At 40.4% G+C, this 17,342-nt stretch overlaps 1 protein-coding gene across 2 annotated transcripts in view; it reads right to left on the bottom strand.

Annotated features, from left to right (window-relative positions):
* Positions 1-17,342, bottom strand: part of macrod2 (mono-ADP ribosylhydrolase 2) — a 370,378-nt gene that overhangs the window by 30,214 nt on the left and 322,822 nt on the right. For both annotated transcript variants that reach the window (XM_026308573.2, XM_026308574.2), the window contains exon 9: positions 2,960-3,038. In XM_026308573.2, the coding sequence (XP_026164358.1) occupies positions 2,960-3,038 (79 nt within the window). The remainder of the gene's footprint in view (positions 1-2,959; positions 3,039-17,342) is intronic.

The following is a 17,342-nucleotide window of genomic DNA, read 5'->3' as shown; positions in this document are numbered from 1 at the left end:
CTGTCATAGCACCTTTGAGATATCTACAGTTTATGGCTTTTCAGAGTAATGAATAGGTCATTTTATACTGGTTATGAGCTCCGTTGTTGAGGTGGGTAATGGATGGTCAATGGTACTACAGAGGCAAAAGCTTTATGTATAGCTGCTGTGCATTAGCTTGTTTGTCTATTTACATATTTCAGTGTGTATGAGGCCTCTTTTACCAAACATATGACTCAAAACAACTGAAGTGCTCCTTGAGCTTGTGCTACATAAAGAGACATTTGTCTCTTTCTGAGAACAGCATCATTACTCATCAAACAGCTGTTCCACCGGTGAGCCTGTTTGAATACTGGGCACAAAGACATGCGATGAAATGTTCCAATATTCAATACTTGTATTGGTGCAATGTCTTGTTGTTTTATATGTAGGTTGTGTGTTTGCTATGGCTGATGTGCCTCTGTATTCCTGTCAGCACAGGCTGTTTTTCCAGTTTCCTCCTTTTGCAGAGATGTAACCATATTTTGGTTCTCCCATAGTGACACATTGTAATAAAGCAATTTCCTGTATGCAAATGTCCTGTTTACACATTCCTGCTCCAGCCGTTGTCACTTGACAGATTGCTTGAGCATGAGCAAAGCAGCTATATGATGAAAAATGAGAATAGTAAGAATGCAATAAAAAATCTATTGTGCATATTCTCAGCTCTAGACATGCTTGAAACCGATGTCACAGAGAAGAGCCTGAGTTTCACACGACCGCTCACATATAATAAATTATAGAAAGATCAAGGCCACTATTCAGTTCAGCAGCCCCATAACAGCTTGCTGATAAAGCAGGTGGTGGAGAAGCTCTTACTTGATATAATGAGGAAGAATGATAGAAGTGTAGGGATGAGGTAATGGACGAGTGGCATGGGAACAAGGGGAGGTGTAATATCGAATCAGTGAGCAGGGGAGGGGTGAAGAGAACAGGGAGGGTCGATGTGACAGAGAGTTATTGAAAAAGAGAGGATGTTGCAGGAGACAGAATTGGCTCAGACCTCTGTGATGCATTTGCTGCAAGATCTACCTGACTGTCTCTAGCAGTGAGGTTGATGAGATGTTCTGAAAGTGCTTGAGCACACCTGCAGAGCTAATTCATGGCCTCTTGATTCACTGCTGCCATTCTGCACAGGCTAAATGCATGTCTTTTCACATCGTGGGGCTATGAATTCCCTACATGGTGCAATCACATCAATCAGCATTTATTTCTTTAAAGCACACCTATCAACTACAGTTAAACTCATTATATGGTGCAGCCTTGCTGGATAAAATACATGAATCCATTCACTTACCAGTCTACATTCGCAGCACCAGTAATTATGGTATATTTGAGTTCTTCATTATGGAAATCTTAAAAGGGCTGTTGTTTTCAAAGAGACTAAGGCAAAAGCTTTGAACGCACATGTGGGGTTAAAGATTGGAGCAGGTGTAGGCGAGCGTGGTATTAAAAAAAAAGTGTCTGCCTCACTCCAGACAATGACCCTGAGGAATGTCACACTTATTTAGCTGTTTGTTGTGTAATGAAATGAATATCCTCTCCAGCCCACACATACACGCAGAGCAGTGCTTAAGGTGGCCCTGACTCCTGAGGTCAAAGGGCACACGACAAGTGAGACACTAATGAAGAAGAGCCCTGTGTGTGATCTCTGGAACGACCTCACATTTAATCAAAGACTTACCTCTGGCATCCTCATTAGCAACTCATTGCAGGTTGGTAAATAATAGTTTTCAAAGAGTTATCTTCTAACTCTCAAAACTTTTCTGATTTCCCTTTATGAACGAGACACACAAAGCCTGTTGTTTCCAGTCATAGAGGAATATATACGTAGGGCATTTGTCTACTGACAGCACTTGTAAATAGCTGGAGTGATAACTGGAGAACAACAGCTCCACATTCTCATCTCCGAGCACTAATATGATGAGACGGGTGCTGGGTGCATAGGGGCAGGCAATATAATTAAGGTCTGTCCCCAGAATGTAATCTTTCAGGGAAAGAACCTGGGCAGGGAGCGCGACAGATGACGGGAGCACAGAGGAAACAAAACACTCTCCATCTGGGAACAGCAAGATGAAGGTCTGAAAGCTGGTATTCCATTGGGGAGGTGTGGAAGGAAAAGTGAGGTAAATGGGAGGTAATGCTAGGCTGGTGAAGCCAGCCAGCCTCTTTTAGTTCCCTGGCTATTCAACTCAATCCTCTATAGGGCTCCCATCAGAGCTGGTGACTGCTCCTGGCCCCAGAAAAAAGATGATGGTGTTAAAGGAGGGAGGGAATTGAAAGAGAGACAGAAAAGAGAGTGGGAGTAGAAGATAATGGATGTTTGTTTATTTCACATACAGGACTGAGGAGCAGTAACCAAGGATGATCAGTGGTTGCTATGCATCCCTGAATTTCTTAGTTCTTGCCAAAAACATTCACAGCTGAGGACCACTATTACAGTCAATCAAATCTGACATTAAAGTCTCATCAGAATATCAACAATTATGGAAAATATCAGCCTGCCGGTTCACTGACAAGAAGTCTAACCATTCCAATCCTATCAAGGCAATTCAGAGAATCTGACACTTGTGTTACCGTCTGTCAGCATAAATTCTTACTGTTAATCTCCCAAATAGATGTGCGGGTGCATTGAATTTGTTTACATTTGAAGGTGCCACCCAAGCCTGACAGGTCCTTATACTATTGCTCCAGGAATGAGATATCTCTTACTGCAGATGGTTCCTTGGAAACATTAGGTAGTAAAGCTGCCTAACTCTATAGAGATGGTCAATTAGAGAAGTACAAAATTTTCGAAAGGAGGCCTTAGAGAAACATCAACATATTAATCATTCATCAATCCATTAGCTAGTTCAACCCAAAACAGCAAAGGGTAATGGAGGAAAAGTAAAAATGTGGTATTAATGATATGCAGTTCAGTCAACTGGAAGTAAACACATACCTTGAAAAATGACTGCCATTTTCTTTTTGTAGATGGCAAAGTCAGTCTCGAGGAAGACGCAGAAAATGACCCGTGTGATCTGCACAGGAAGAAAAGGAGATTAAAAAGCAATTAGTGTACAAGCTAAATGTGAAAAGGTTTCTCTGGTGAATCACATAGCATAAGAACTAACTGGACAAGTTTGGATTTGCCAATAGGACTCAGTATTAACAGGACACCATCACAACCGGTGAGAAATCTAATTAGTTACCCTTCCAAAGGCCACCCAACTGATACCCTCTGAGACAGACTTTAAAAAATCTTAAAGTTACATCATGTTACATCAGAATCAGCGTAACTGAATGTATATGCCGCTTAGCGCAGAGAAATACACCTCAATATCACAAAAAGTGCAACAATGTGAAATTGCAAAATTAAAGATGAATAGTAGTTTCACCTCAGCTAAAAATAGTGAACAAACGTCTTTGTCTCTTCCACCAAGGAAAATGAAGCCAGTACTCAGAATAAATCAATTTGATATCGAAACCTAAAACAACTAATGTGAAAACAGAATTGAAGAAGTTTAATTAATTTAATAGAAAACAGGAAATATTTATGCCTTTGGAATTTAGTAGTTGGAAAAACATATTAAACTGAAGCTCACTAAATACCATCAGCCAGTGACACTTACAGTATATATTCAACACCAATGGGATATATATGAACAGAATAAAATCACATTATATAAACATATTATTTATTCAATCAATGGACAAAGATATTGATTGAGATAGAGGTTCCAGTCATGAAACTACTGTTTCATTTAACACAATTGTGATTCACAGAGGGAGACAACAGTGTATTTAAATAGTAAAAGCTATGCACCAGCCATGTACCTTTCCCACACTGTGATAATTTGTCTGTCTAGAGTTGGAGCTGCTGAAAGGCTGCAGAGAAAGGGGTCAGCTCTTTTACTTTCACCTTTCTCCAATGGAGTCTTAGATGTGCAGGTATCAGTCACAGTCACAGAGATGTATTCCCCATTACAGCCACAGAGAATCATTTGACTGAATAATGGCAATTTTACACAACAGACATAATGCTAGCTATTCCCTCCAGTCATCCTCCATGATGCTGTTCCTGCTCCATGGTGATGTTACGGTGCTAGAAAGTGAGCTCACCAGCTATAGCCCCATTCCTGACCCTTCCCAACACAAGGATCTGATTCAAAGAGGCACCCTCCTGGTGCTCATACAGACATATATCTATTAATAGTTTATGATCTGTGCTTTGGACTACAGTAAATGTTAGGGGCTGCATCCAGGATGGTAACATTTCATTTTGCTAGATGTCTTGGGGGGGTCTTTGTTCATAAAATGTAGACTCACTCCCTCAACCCCTCAACCCCTGAGAGAAAAGGAAAGAAAGCTTTAAGTCTCCTTTGAAGTCATGGGCTTGCTGACAAACAGAAAAGTGATAATACGCCAAGATAGTGCATACCACTGGGTGCTGGAAGGCCACAGGACAGCGGCTCCCCAGGAATTTCCATTACTCTTTTATGGCACTCCATTTTAAAACTGACTGCCCACTGTGAAACAGGATGAATCATGAATTTTTTCCTTGCACTGAAACACACAGAATAGAGATCTGGGCATGTGCACACACACACACACACACACACACACACACACACACGCAAATGCCACTAATACTGGTTATATTTCTCCTATGTTGTGCTTGATGTGAAAAAAAAAAAACAATAAATATGACTGTGAGGTAACTGACAATGTATGCTAAACAAAACAAATGGAGAATCTTCCCTGTCATGTAGGCTCTTCTCTCTGGCTCCCTCTCTCTCTCTGTCAATCTCTTTGTCTAGTTTCTGTTACAGCATGTCCACTATCTGCACAAGGCTTGGGCAGGTTCTTTCTATTCTACACATCAGAAACACATCGTATGGACTTTGACAGGTATCAGCCAGACCAGGACGGCAAATGAAAACAGACGCATCAGAGTACAAATGCTGACATTCTGTCTGTGTACAAACAAACACTGTTGGCCAAGGCGTCATTGTAGATGGTGTAAAATGAATCAAACACAACAAAGAAGGTGATCTGTGACTTTTCTTATGAATATATGTATAAAAGTACTTTTCACTAGAGTAAAGTCAGCCAGAAACAGCTTAAAAAACAGCTTATCTCCTATCCTCTTCTGGCCAGTTAGAGTGAAAACAAACTTAATTTAAGAGCACCGTAGAGTGAGAAATGTTACTAAATCCTTCATTTCTTAGATTTTGGATTGGATTCCAAATATTTTGGTCTAAGCCTGTGAGGTGTGTGTGTGTGTGTGTGTGTATTTGTGTGTTGAGTGTGCACCCTGCAGCTGCCAAGGTTGAAAAAGTTAATGGAAGACTAATTAGAAAGCTGGGATCACTGCATGGTAGCCTTTCTATTCATTACTCATCCCTGATTGGAAGGCCTTTGGCAAAAGGTGAACACAATATGACCGGATCCCCTGGTTGCATATGGGAGGGATGGTCATCTTGACAGAAAAGTGTTTTCCAACAATAAGGTGTGAGGCTGTGTAGTTGGCTGCCTACTGTGTGACTGTGTAAGAGAACCAGCCAAGTTTGGGATAATCTAAGTTTAAAGATTTTTGACAAAAACTTTTTCCTTAAATGACAACAGCATTATTTAGCATTATTTTTTATATAGCATTATTTATTTGCCTTCCCAAGAAAACATATAACTTAAGTTAATCAAGCTGAGCCAGTGAACTCCTGTCTGCACATTTGTGAAACTCAAAGGGTGGTAAAAGAATTATTTACATACTTTATATTACACTGTAAAGACATTAATTTATGGTGCAGCCATTATTTGTCAACACAGTTGCTGTACTGTGAAAAATTTAACGATGCAGTTTAAAGATCTCATTTCAATTATTTCATTTAAATTCTCTGCAGAACACTTCATCTAGACTAATCAATTCACAACCAAGGCCTCTTTGTTGTAATTGAGTTCTAAATATATGATAAGATGACTAATTAAAATGATAATGCCAGGGGTTCAACCTACGCCTTTGTAACTCATTTGCATGGCACATGAAACGCACAGGAACAGGATATGTGAGCGGCCAGCTCTGTTTGTGGCAGATGCATGTGCCACAGTGTTAATGAGCAGCATGAAACAACAGAAAGTGTCCTTTGCTCACATCTCATTTCATGAACTATTGTATGTGATTTTTAATTTGTGTGTCTGTGGCTCATCGTTCTAGCACAGAACTCACCAGGTGCCCCGGACTCCTACTGGCTGACTAACAGATGAGCTGTCATAGCTGGCCACCCATGCCCATAATTACATTGGGGGCACTGCCAGCAGAATCTGACGTGCAGGCACAACGCACGCACTTTTGCTACTTGCATTTCCTTCTTGATTCTGTCACAAACAATAATAGGGACAGGTTTCCCTAGCATGTCTGCTCCAGCTGGAGCCCGGACCCATGGGAGATCTGTGTCTATGTGTCTTGTGCTGCCTCGTTATCAAAGCACCGGCTGATGCTGGGCCCTGAATGGTCGCATCCAGATGGACAACAGTGACAGGAGACTGATACGCAGTATGAACGCTGACGGAAATTATTCATTCATTCGCCTTATTATCACTAGTCCACCACACTGGCTGGTCATAATAAACTGTCATACATGCACATATACACACAGCAAATACATATTGTGTTTGTGTAGGTTACAATTTTCTCATCCCTGACATGACATATACAGTATGGCATACGAGTGTTGTGGATGTGATCATCACACGTACGTTATTGTTTGAGAAAGATTGAATAATTCTAGTGAATTATTCTTGAGCTAGAAATAGCTTTCCATAAAACAAAGCCTTCGAGCTGCGTCATCAAAGCCATAATCAGCAAGCGCTCGTCTTCTTTGTTGTCAGCATCGCTGGATTGGAAAAAGGATTCACTTTGAGGCAGGTGGACCATATCCAGGCCTTATTACTGATGTAATTACACACACCTGTGTCCCCTTCACCACTACTACACAGAGCCTGCAGCTTGGAAAAGCATAGAGTAACTCTGTTGTTGGACCCTGACATCTATAGTCAGCGTTATGTAAACACTCAAAAAAAAAAAAAAAAAAAAATCCTAAATCGTTTTTGACTAATACTGTTGTACTTTAAAACCTGCTTATTACTGTGTCCATTAACTCCCTTTACTGTGTCCATTAACTCCCTTTACTGTGTCCATTAACTCCCTTTACTGTGTCCATTAACTCCCTTTACCAGAGGTAGGGATTATGTTGGTGGAAGGGCTGACAGTGACAACCAGGCACTGGCACCAGCTTCTCACGTGAAGGTGCGAGGAGCTCCTCCATTTGACTTTGATTGACCCTGTTCGTCGAGAGAACCGCAGCTCCACCTGCAGCAAGCTGGTAACTTATCATTTCAAAGAAGTGCCCAGCACAGGTTATCCCTTTGAACAAAACACCTCTATCTATGCATCAAAGCAGAAGCCCAGCACTAGGCTTTGAGAATGGCTATAACCAAAACCTGGCAGAAAGTGCCGAGCTCAAACTCTTAATTTCCAAAGCTGGCTGACAATAGATGCCCATTATATCATGATAAGGGCAATAGGACAGTCAATGGAGTCAGCTTAATATTGCAAAACAGACGACAGATATTGGTGAATGCTTATGTACACAATTATGCTCAGCACAGTGTGACTAAACAGAAGTGATAGCAGTCTGGTAAGCTGCCTAGTTATTTCATCAGTGTAAAACATCACCATGCTGCTTTTACAGCTGTAAGCAGGGCAAAATATAAAACATTCTGACAGGAAAACGCTGCCTTGCTAGATATGGAAAAAGCCATAAGATAATATATCAGCAATTTGTATGTTAATTCAACAAATGCTGCGTGGCTTACATTTTTTACACATTAAAGCTGAACAAATACTTCATACTGTATTAGTCAGTCTTCATTGCTGCACGGCACTGTAGATAAAAACTGGAGTACAGCATGCTTGAGGCATCAAGCATTTTAGCTCACATTTTCAAAAAATGTTCTCCCGACAGCATTTGAATTTCACACGCTTTGAGTCGTTCCTGCCAGCTCCGTGGCCAGCGGCAGCAGAACTGCGATATCTGATTTATAAAAATTAAATATATATATTTTCATTTTTATATCTTTCTGAAACAGGAGAGTAGGCTTCACGCAATTTTTCACCACTCAGTTTTGGCAAACACAGTTGCTGAAAATATCTTAGGCAGCTACAGGAGGAGCTTTTGCACCACCAGAGTAAAGGAAAATGTCAGCAACCTCCCACTGGAACAATAATCGACATTGTTGGACTGCAACTAACTGTTTAGCAGTACATAACCAATGGTAACAGAGCGTGAAAGTCTTTTGTCCCACCAGGCCCACCAGAGATTTGAGGCTCACAATAATACAGCATCTTTTTGGCATGTGACCAATGGTGCAATAGACTCCACTGACAAATTTCTCAATGTATATGGATGGTCAGATAATTATAATGATGGAATACTTGTGTTGAGTCTATTGTTAACAGTGTGAGTGTGAAGAAGAAAGATTGGGTCTAATCATAAAGATGAGAAGTGGTGTTGCTGTGGACGAGAGGGGTTGATGAAGGACTAATATGAGGACTATGTCTATGATTCATGGCTCCATTGGTAATAATGTGACCTCTGGACAGCCACTTGCCTATAACAACCTCAGCTGATGAGGCAGTGTGCGTGCATGTGTAGGTGGAGGGAGGGTCCTTGTGACAACCAGAAATTTATAAGGTTCAAATTTAGTGTTTGGCTAAAGAATAGAAATATGTCCTTTTGTTTTTTGCCTTGAGTCAGAGAAACTTTGAGATGTCTTTCTTATGTTCCAGAGAGTATTTTAAAACTGTTTTAAATGCTGAGTTTAATTAATTTACCTTTCAACAGCCCAGTTAATGGAAGTTTGTAGAACAAAAATCAAATCCTCAAAAAAGCCCAGAAAAGACATACCTCAATTTGTAAAGAAATGCAATGATGCATTTTACTGATTCATCAAAAAATAAATTAATTAATTAATTAATCCCATACCTGAGACCTGCTAATGTAGGCTTGTACCTACTGTCAAACTGCATGAAGAGATATGAAAAAGTCATCATTGTGTTTCTCTGCCTCTGGTTAAAGGCATCCTGTGGAATTTACATCCTACACTTCTCACTAAAATGCATTGATTGTCTCCCCAAGGGGATAAACATGTTAAATGCATTTTCTACCTCATAAAACCTTTGTTTGAGTTTGCAATCCTCTGCTGCTATTTTAGTGGGTCATTGCTAACTTTTACAACCCACCAACTGTTAATGTACATTATGTCCTTTGCATTTGGCAGGAATGCTGGTATGTCTCACTGTGCTGATGGGGTGTGTGTGCACACATACAGTATACTAGAGTGTAAGTAAGAAACTAAGTAGAATTTCTCAGGAAGTGAACTGATTCTAGAAAGATAAATGTAGTTCATCCCTCCTGTTGAGCTCCTTTGAAGCAGCGACTGGCCCCTGACACGTTTGCAGTGTTCCCAGTTCCCATATTGACCGCCGATCTCTGCGTCTTCTCATCTGCTCTCCAGGAACATGCAGGGGTTATCCTGCTTGGTTTCCAAATCCACTAATATTTTCATTTTTCCTGTTCCAGTTTAGTCGATATCTACTCTGTGTCTGTGAACAGGCCAATAAGAGAAAACACAGTCCTTCCTAGACAGGCTTGTGTGTGCAGCCAGGTATAGACATCTCTAAGCTCAACCTGTTACACTCAGCTCATGTTGATAAAGTCATTGCACAGTGTGTGTTTTTTTTGTCAGAAACAGTTTTAGCACAACTAGGGCAAACCTTGTTGGGTCCAACAGGAGAGATTGTATAGGGAAAATAGTCTCAGACAAATGAAATCAACTCATGTGCGCTGAGGAAAATCAAACAATACAAATGTCTCTTTTCTATTTCTCAGATAAATCATTTTTGATGTTCCCCTCTGGTGTATGCAGGATTTGGAGTAGTCTGTGTCTGTGTGTGTGTGTGTGTGTGTGTGTGTGTGTGTGTGTGTGTGTGTCTGTGGTTGCTGGGCATGGTCGGATTCTCCTTTCCATTTGTATGTTTGCCCTGTCTGGACTTGACTGGTTTAGTGCTGGTTTCATGGGAGGAAATATGTGCCATGATCCAACCGGGTCCTCTACAGTCTGAGTATTATCCAAAAGCTGACAGACAAATAGTGATGCAGTCACAGCTCTGCACAGCCTGTATCTGACTGCCATGTATGTAAAGACCCCAGGAGCTGTGGAGAAGCACAGTGGCGGCACTGGTGACCTGCAATTTATCTAACAAACACGGACAGGAGGATGGATGTGCTACAGTCCTGTCTGCATCCCGTGCATTCTTATTAACCAGGCTCTCCAGCCTTGTAAGCCAGTCACTACTTCAACATGATATGCAGATAAGTGAAAGAGCATGTGGGCTGAGCTATCTCTTCCTACATAAAAATGCTAATAAATTTGTCAGTTCAAGGTTTTACCTGCATGTGAAGCTGTTTTTTGTATTACTCTTTCAGAGCATAATGCCATAAGGGCAGGGAGACCAGTCAGAAAGTACTGCTTCATATACATTTTATTTGAGCTAAAGCTATTACCCCTTTGTTACTTTCTAACAAAGCCCATACAAGACGCCAACACAAAGTTCAGGTGAAAAAAAAACAAAAAAAACCCATCTCTTCCTTTTTCTGTGCTCATCTGCTGTCTGCATTAGAGCTGGCACTGAACCAATGAAGAAAAGGTTCATTAGGGAGCCCTTTCTGCTTTCAGATCCAAAAAGCGACATAATCAGCTGAGTAGCACTCATTATTTCATCTCAATTTTAGAGTTGGAGTTTCTCTCTTTTTTTTTAACCATTTTCCACCCATATATGACTCTAGATTCTAGTCGTTAAATTACTAAAACCATCCTGTGATGACATGAAAAGACATTTTAGGTGTCTGCAGGCGTCTTACAAGGTAATAAAAAAGGATAAAGCAATAAAACTAAAAAAATTAAAAGATAAAAATCACCAAACATGTGTTACAAGAAAAAAGATGACCCCTTTTCACATTAAAATGTCACAATATCCACTGTGTGGCAGATTTACACACTGCCGAAGACAGCACAGAATGAGTGTAATGGCAGGAAATAAAAAAACAGAAAAACTGATCCTGAGAGTGATACCATATGGCTCTGTGGGGAACATCAAACAGGGAAGCAGACCTCAAAGCAGAGGTGCTGTTTGACATGACTTACAAAGTGGAATGAAGATCTGATCTGGACTTTGTCAGATCCACCGAGCAAATTTACAACTCCTCATTTGACGTGAACTGCAGAGTGTGTGAGGGTTATTTATTTACAGAAAGACAGAAGCGTTTTGAGGGGCCAGTGGATTATCATTAACTTGAAAGTAAAGAAAGCACTTTAACATCACAAGGCACATAAATGTTTAGAGAAATCACAGCAGAATATTTTGCTTGAAACTAACAACTGATACACTATCACTACTAGTTAAGACTGAAACCAGCAAAATGTCAAAACCCAAAGCAGACAGGCACAGATGTAGAAAATGAGTTGCAAATAAATTACAGTTGTTAAAGAAAGCACCCAAAACAGCGTCTTTGAAATCAGTGATTATGGTAAAATGATCTGGTTCTGGTTTCGTCTGCAGTGCAGTAACTGGCAGCAGCTGACTGATAGGAGGTGCCTGAAGGTATTTTGCTCTGGACATGAGTGGCTGTTTAGATATTGTACATGTAAGTGGCTCACAAGGTTTATGGCAGATTAATCAAATAAAGGAGAGTTAAACCACTGAGATTTGTGTAAATGAGTTTCACAGTGTCGCCCATTGTAATTGTTTTTTTTTTTTTTTTTAAATGACAAACAGCTGTGTAACATTAGATCTAGTCACTCAAAGGCCCAGTTACAGGCTGTTTTACACAATGGTTACCTTTACACGCACATCTCACATCTGGATATCTGGACTCCATTTGCATTAATTCTGAAATATAAAATGTTTTATTGCATGCACACTGATGTCCTCAAAGAACTTTTTTTTTCTCCTTATGTCCTTTCTGCTTCTTCCTGATCTGTGTGTATCATTATCTTTTTATAACGACAATGTTATCTCCCTCCTGCTGGATTGACATGCTTTTCACAATACATGGGTGCTATCGTGTCATTAAAACAAATGTGTTACTGGCCGTCTCTCGATCAACCTTTATTTCTATTATCTCTTATCAGATCTACTGCTTTTTTGCTCTATTCCAAAATAACAGTGATTACACTTGCTGGTGTTGATAATAGACATAAGAAAGACCAAAAATTCTGCATATAGAAGATGGGTTTGCAGTGACTTCTAATTAATCCCTACTACAGGTTTTGTTACATGCTGAGAGAAAGCCAGAGTGATGTCAAGCTGAATTTCTAAATACTTATAAAAGAATACCAAAAACCTCATAAAGGATTGGTCTCGTGCAACAACTAGGAACAAAACATGTTTTTCTGAACAACTTGACCATATATTTGGAAGTGCTTACCTTAGTCTTCAATATATAAGAATGTTTCTTAAAAATAATCTGTGCTTAGGTTTGTAAAAAAGCCAAATGAAAGGAAGATTTTTTCATCATCTTCACTCTAGCACAGTCATAACAGTGCAGTGAGGAGGGGTAATTCTCCCCAGTCTACAAAAACTTGCATTTATCTCAAAGATGCTGTAATATATCTACATTAGTGTCATTGTCCTTATGCATATTTGCTGTGCTTCATCTCCAGGATAGAGACACATGCTACCAATGACATGTAAGTCGCTAAAGCCACTTAAAAATAAGAAGCACTTTCCAGGCTACTGCCACAGACACAATTCAGTCAGCCTGATCAGAGAGCTCATAAATGCAGCGTGTTACAAAAATAGGCACAATTGTGCTTTTTAAACACCAAACCACAAAAAAAACAACAAAAAAAAAAACACACACACACACACACACATTTAACAGATCCCCTCGAGTAACAATAACATTGCTAAAGTGGGTCTAATTAGCATGGTTAGTGGAAGAAAGCCCTGTGCTCAACTTGAATATGAATCAAACCATTTCACTTGTTGGCAGATCAAATAAAAACATCAAAAAAGTAACAAATATCCAATGACTTGTTGGCTTTAGTGGGATAAATGTGGGCTAATATAAAATAAATAACAGAGAGAGAAGTAAATGATTCAGCCAGGGACTGTTATAGTCTAATATTAATAGTTTTTGTCATGTGTGGAGTTTTAGCAGGTCACATTTAAGATGGCCTTTTAAAAAAAGAAGTAATCTACATGAACTATATTATAGAAAGGTGATTATATTGGGAGGAAAACAGCTATAGAGCAGAAGATGCTTTATTTCCATGCAGCAACCACTTTAGTTCAAAGTGCTGAGGCAGTCGCACATGATGGACGGTCATACAGCACAGCTCCACTAGCTGGTGCTTCCCAGCCTCTGAGCTCCCCTCCAGCTCTCAGCTATCCCAAGCAAGACTACAATCAATACAGTATCTGTTGCGGTCTGGCTGTTGCTTAGAAAATCAATGATCCACATTTCTAGCACTGTTTTCTACTCTGTCTGTTGTAAGCTTAAACGTGATGGGAACCAAAGAAAGAGCTAGTTATCTCCCAGCCTGGTAATTCAGCGACAACCCGCAAGAGATGGGTGACACTGGTGGGTTAATATGACAAGTGTGTAACATGGGGCACAGAGTACTGCTGTAATTACTTGTGGTAATCCAGCATCAATTTAAATGTGCACTTAGAAAAAGGCAAACAAGGATAAGCAGAAGAAGAAAACACACTACAGGAAGGGTATGATGAATGAGTAGGCTCACTAAGTGACTAATACCAGGGGATACGAGAGAGTGTTTCCCTCCTGTTGTTAATACTTTAATAAACAAGGACAACCACTATTTTCAAAGTAATATATCCAGTCCAGGTACTAATTAATGTTCCTGATAAATATGGACCGTTAAGGATGTATCGAGGGACTAATTAGATCTGTGGAAAAAGAGTCACTAAGCATGCAGTGATATTACATGGAACTGTGCAGTAAAGTGGAGGTGCACCAGCGGCTCAGTCTCAGGGAAATTCTCCCTGCTCCAACAAGAGGGAACCACAGGCTCATAGAATACCTTGAGATCCATAGATAACAACCAGTGGATAAACCAGTGGCAAAAATAATGACATGTGATTTGTCTTTACGTGGCAGATGGCTACTTAAAACAGCATCTGAGCTGTGAGGAGGAGCCGAGGACTGGGGCCTTAGAGGGAGTGAAGAAAAAGATCAGGGTAGTGTATTGGGACACACCTATCCCCTGTAAGCCTGTCTGAACCACACCTCTAACCAGGTCCTGGTGGACACCCAATCTTCTCTTCAGTGCCACATCCTCAGAAGTGGGTCAAGCAGCACCAGACAGGAAGAAAGCTCTTGAGGAGATACATAATATAATACAGTCGACAAAGATGCCGCTATGTTTCTGACCACATAACACAGCACTGATGCTAAAATTAATCTTTAAAGTCTTAACATGCTCTATAGGGCTATCTCTCCAGGGTGAGAGGAGCACAGTGGAAAAAAGCCCACATTGACCCTGTGACCTCTGGAAGCGCACTACTATATTACCATTCTGCATGCCTGTGCTTTGACCTTTTCAAATCCCTCTTTAAAGGTTGCGTGTTCCCGTGTCTGTGGGCTGCGCAGACTCTGCAGGAGCAGCCAGCTGAGAGAGCGCACCTCGCCTCTCCACAGTGTGACCTACAAAGCTATTGTATTAAAAGAACTGTATTTATCAACGCTCTCCACAGCACTCTGTTCTACCTGCTGCACTGATAACATAACCCCTTCTCAAACTAAAGTGCTCCCCCACTCAGCACCATGAAAAGCTTTTCCGGCACGATTGTTTAGAGGGATCTCTGAGAAGCAAGCCGGACACTTGGCTGCTGTGAGGGGTGAAAATGGTATGTAGAATCCACTGAAAGTTTAATCAGTGTGTAAAATGTCTGTGCTGGGCCGTCTGAAATGCAGGACTGAATGATGGTACTACAGGCCAAGACTGATCGCTGATTATAGCAGGGCTGCATCTGTTTATTACAATAGCATTAACAATTATTTCTCTCTAAAATTCCTGAACATAAATGTAGACTGTCAGGCTGATTTTTGACTGATTTCTGAAAGCTTTTCTCTAGGGGTACAGTACATACAGCATCTTAAAACCTGCACTGAAGAAACAGAATGGCTGACTGTGAGGTTGTCAATCAAGTCAGAATGAAGGCCTCAGTATGAAGGGTTAAACTTAAGAGCATGGCCTTTCAGCCGCCAGTTATGTTCTATCTTTTCATATTACAGCTGAAGCTGTCAAGATGGCAGATGATGAGGGCCTCTGGAATAGGAATAGGAAAAGGTTTGCAAAGCAGAGCTACCAATGAATTGTTCACAGACTACAGTTATATATTCTTACATGTGTGGCAATTATCCCAAATTGCACCTCTACCCTCTACTCCCATGCAAATATGCTGCGGTGAAATATGGGGTTTTTTTCTGCATAATTTCCTTCAAAATGAGCAGTAGCACTTTTTTAAAGTAAATTTAAGTAAATACCAGTTAAAATAGGAAATTATTTTGGCTTCCAAGCTACAGTTGACCACAGAAAACACCATATCATATCAGGCAGCTTTCATTTAGTAACAAAACAAAAACAAAACAATTAGCTGGAAAAACTCTGCAAGAGTGAAAACACTAAGGAAGAGTAAAAAAGCCCAAGGCGTCCAGAGCCATAAGTTCCCCATAATTCCTCCAATAATCTAATTAAGATACTTAATGGAAGCATGGCAAGCTAATAAGAGGACTATGACACATTTGTACTCTAAACACTCTCTAGCTTTATCTTTGTGCGCTGGGAAAATGGAATTATTTCCACAGATGCATCTCTAGTCTGATATCCATTCTCTGCTGTAATGGTTTTGTTTTGCCTGCCCTATCTCATCAGCTCATCTCCACTCCAATCTTATTGTTAATACTTCCAGGACTGGAACACATCACAATTCCATTTTAATGATTAAAAATAGAGGTTTCTAGAAAACTTAAGTAGGTTAAATGAACAGTGGAACTCCGACGGGCATAAAATGACAGCAACATAGCTCTTTTGTCTTGCCTCTCATCAGATATTTATAGCTCAGAGTAACAGTGGTGCTTGGTGATATGTCTCTCTCCACAGAGATGTGGCCATGGTTCTCTACTGACATACAGTGTATCAGCATCCCACTGTCTGTGTGACCTAAACATACAGTACACAGGCACATGTTGACAGCAGTGCGCACACATAGCCATAACACTCTGTCCTGTCTGCTGCGACTAAATCTTTAATTCATATGCTGTGCTGTGTGCTGGATCCTTGCCGTGTTCTGGCTGAAGGCTGCCTGACTGACAGGCAACGGAAGGGTGGAGGGGTGGGGGTGTTGATAGGGTGTAAAATGGTTGGGTGGTGCTATGTGCATTTAAAAAAAAAAATCAAGGCAGAGGGCAGGGTGTGAGAATTTCAAATAGAGACTTCACTTCCTGCTTTACAGTGACTGCAGGTCGTCAGGGTCAGCAGACAGCTTCGCCGTCACAGCCCACGCTGTGCTCACAGGAAGAGAGTGGGTCACTCTTTTACCACCGAGACATATTGAAAAAACAGCTGAGAAAAAAAAAATCACAGCAGCACAGGGGGAACACAGACCCAGAGGTATATCTCTCCTGTTTTCACTTACCCAGATAAGGTGCTGAGCCTGACAGCACTTTCATTTCTGCCACTTGCTTATTTCATTTGATTGAGCTTTAATGGGATTTTGCGGATAACATCCCTTTGTTTTTCCAGTGTATTTTTTCTAATTAAGTTTCACTATGACATGCTGAATTCCTCCTGTTTTTTTAGCACCAGTCTACTGGAAAATGAAACTGAGCTTTTGTGAACAGGATGGCAACTATCAGAAAGGAATTTAGTTTCTCATTGATCTTTAAAACTAGAAACACAATTTCTCACTTCGTCCTTGGTGCTGCTCAGCAGAGATTCGAATGCTGAATATGTGAAGAAATAAAACACCTATAAACACAAAAATTGAACAAGGAAATGGGTGAGGTGGTGTTTTTAAGACAAAAAAAAATGGATAAAAGTAACCTCAACCATGTTATGTACAGTAGGCACTGTGGGCTGAGAGAGAAAGAAATGTGACATTAACATGAAACTCCACATGCATTAGAGCTGATGCAGTAAAAAGTGGCACTATCTAGAATGATAACACATTTTTATTTTTAACTTATCAAAATGAT

The sequence above is a fragment of the Mastacembelus armatus genome, chromosome 15, assembly GCF_900324485.2.
Source record: "Mastacembelus armatus chromosome 15, fMasArm1.2, whole genome shotgun sequence".
NCBI lineage: Eukaryota > Metazoa > Chordata > Actinopteri > Synbranchiformes > Mastacembelidae > Mastacembelus > Mastacembelus armatus.
Note: the sequence above shows the minus strand (reverse complement) of the source record. Positions and strands in the feature narration are given on the sequence as shown.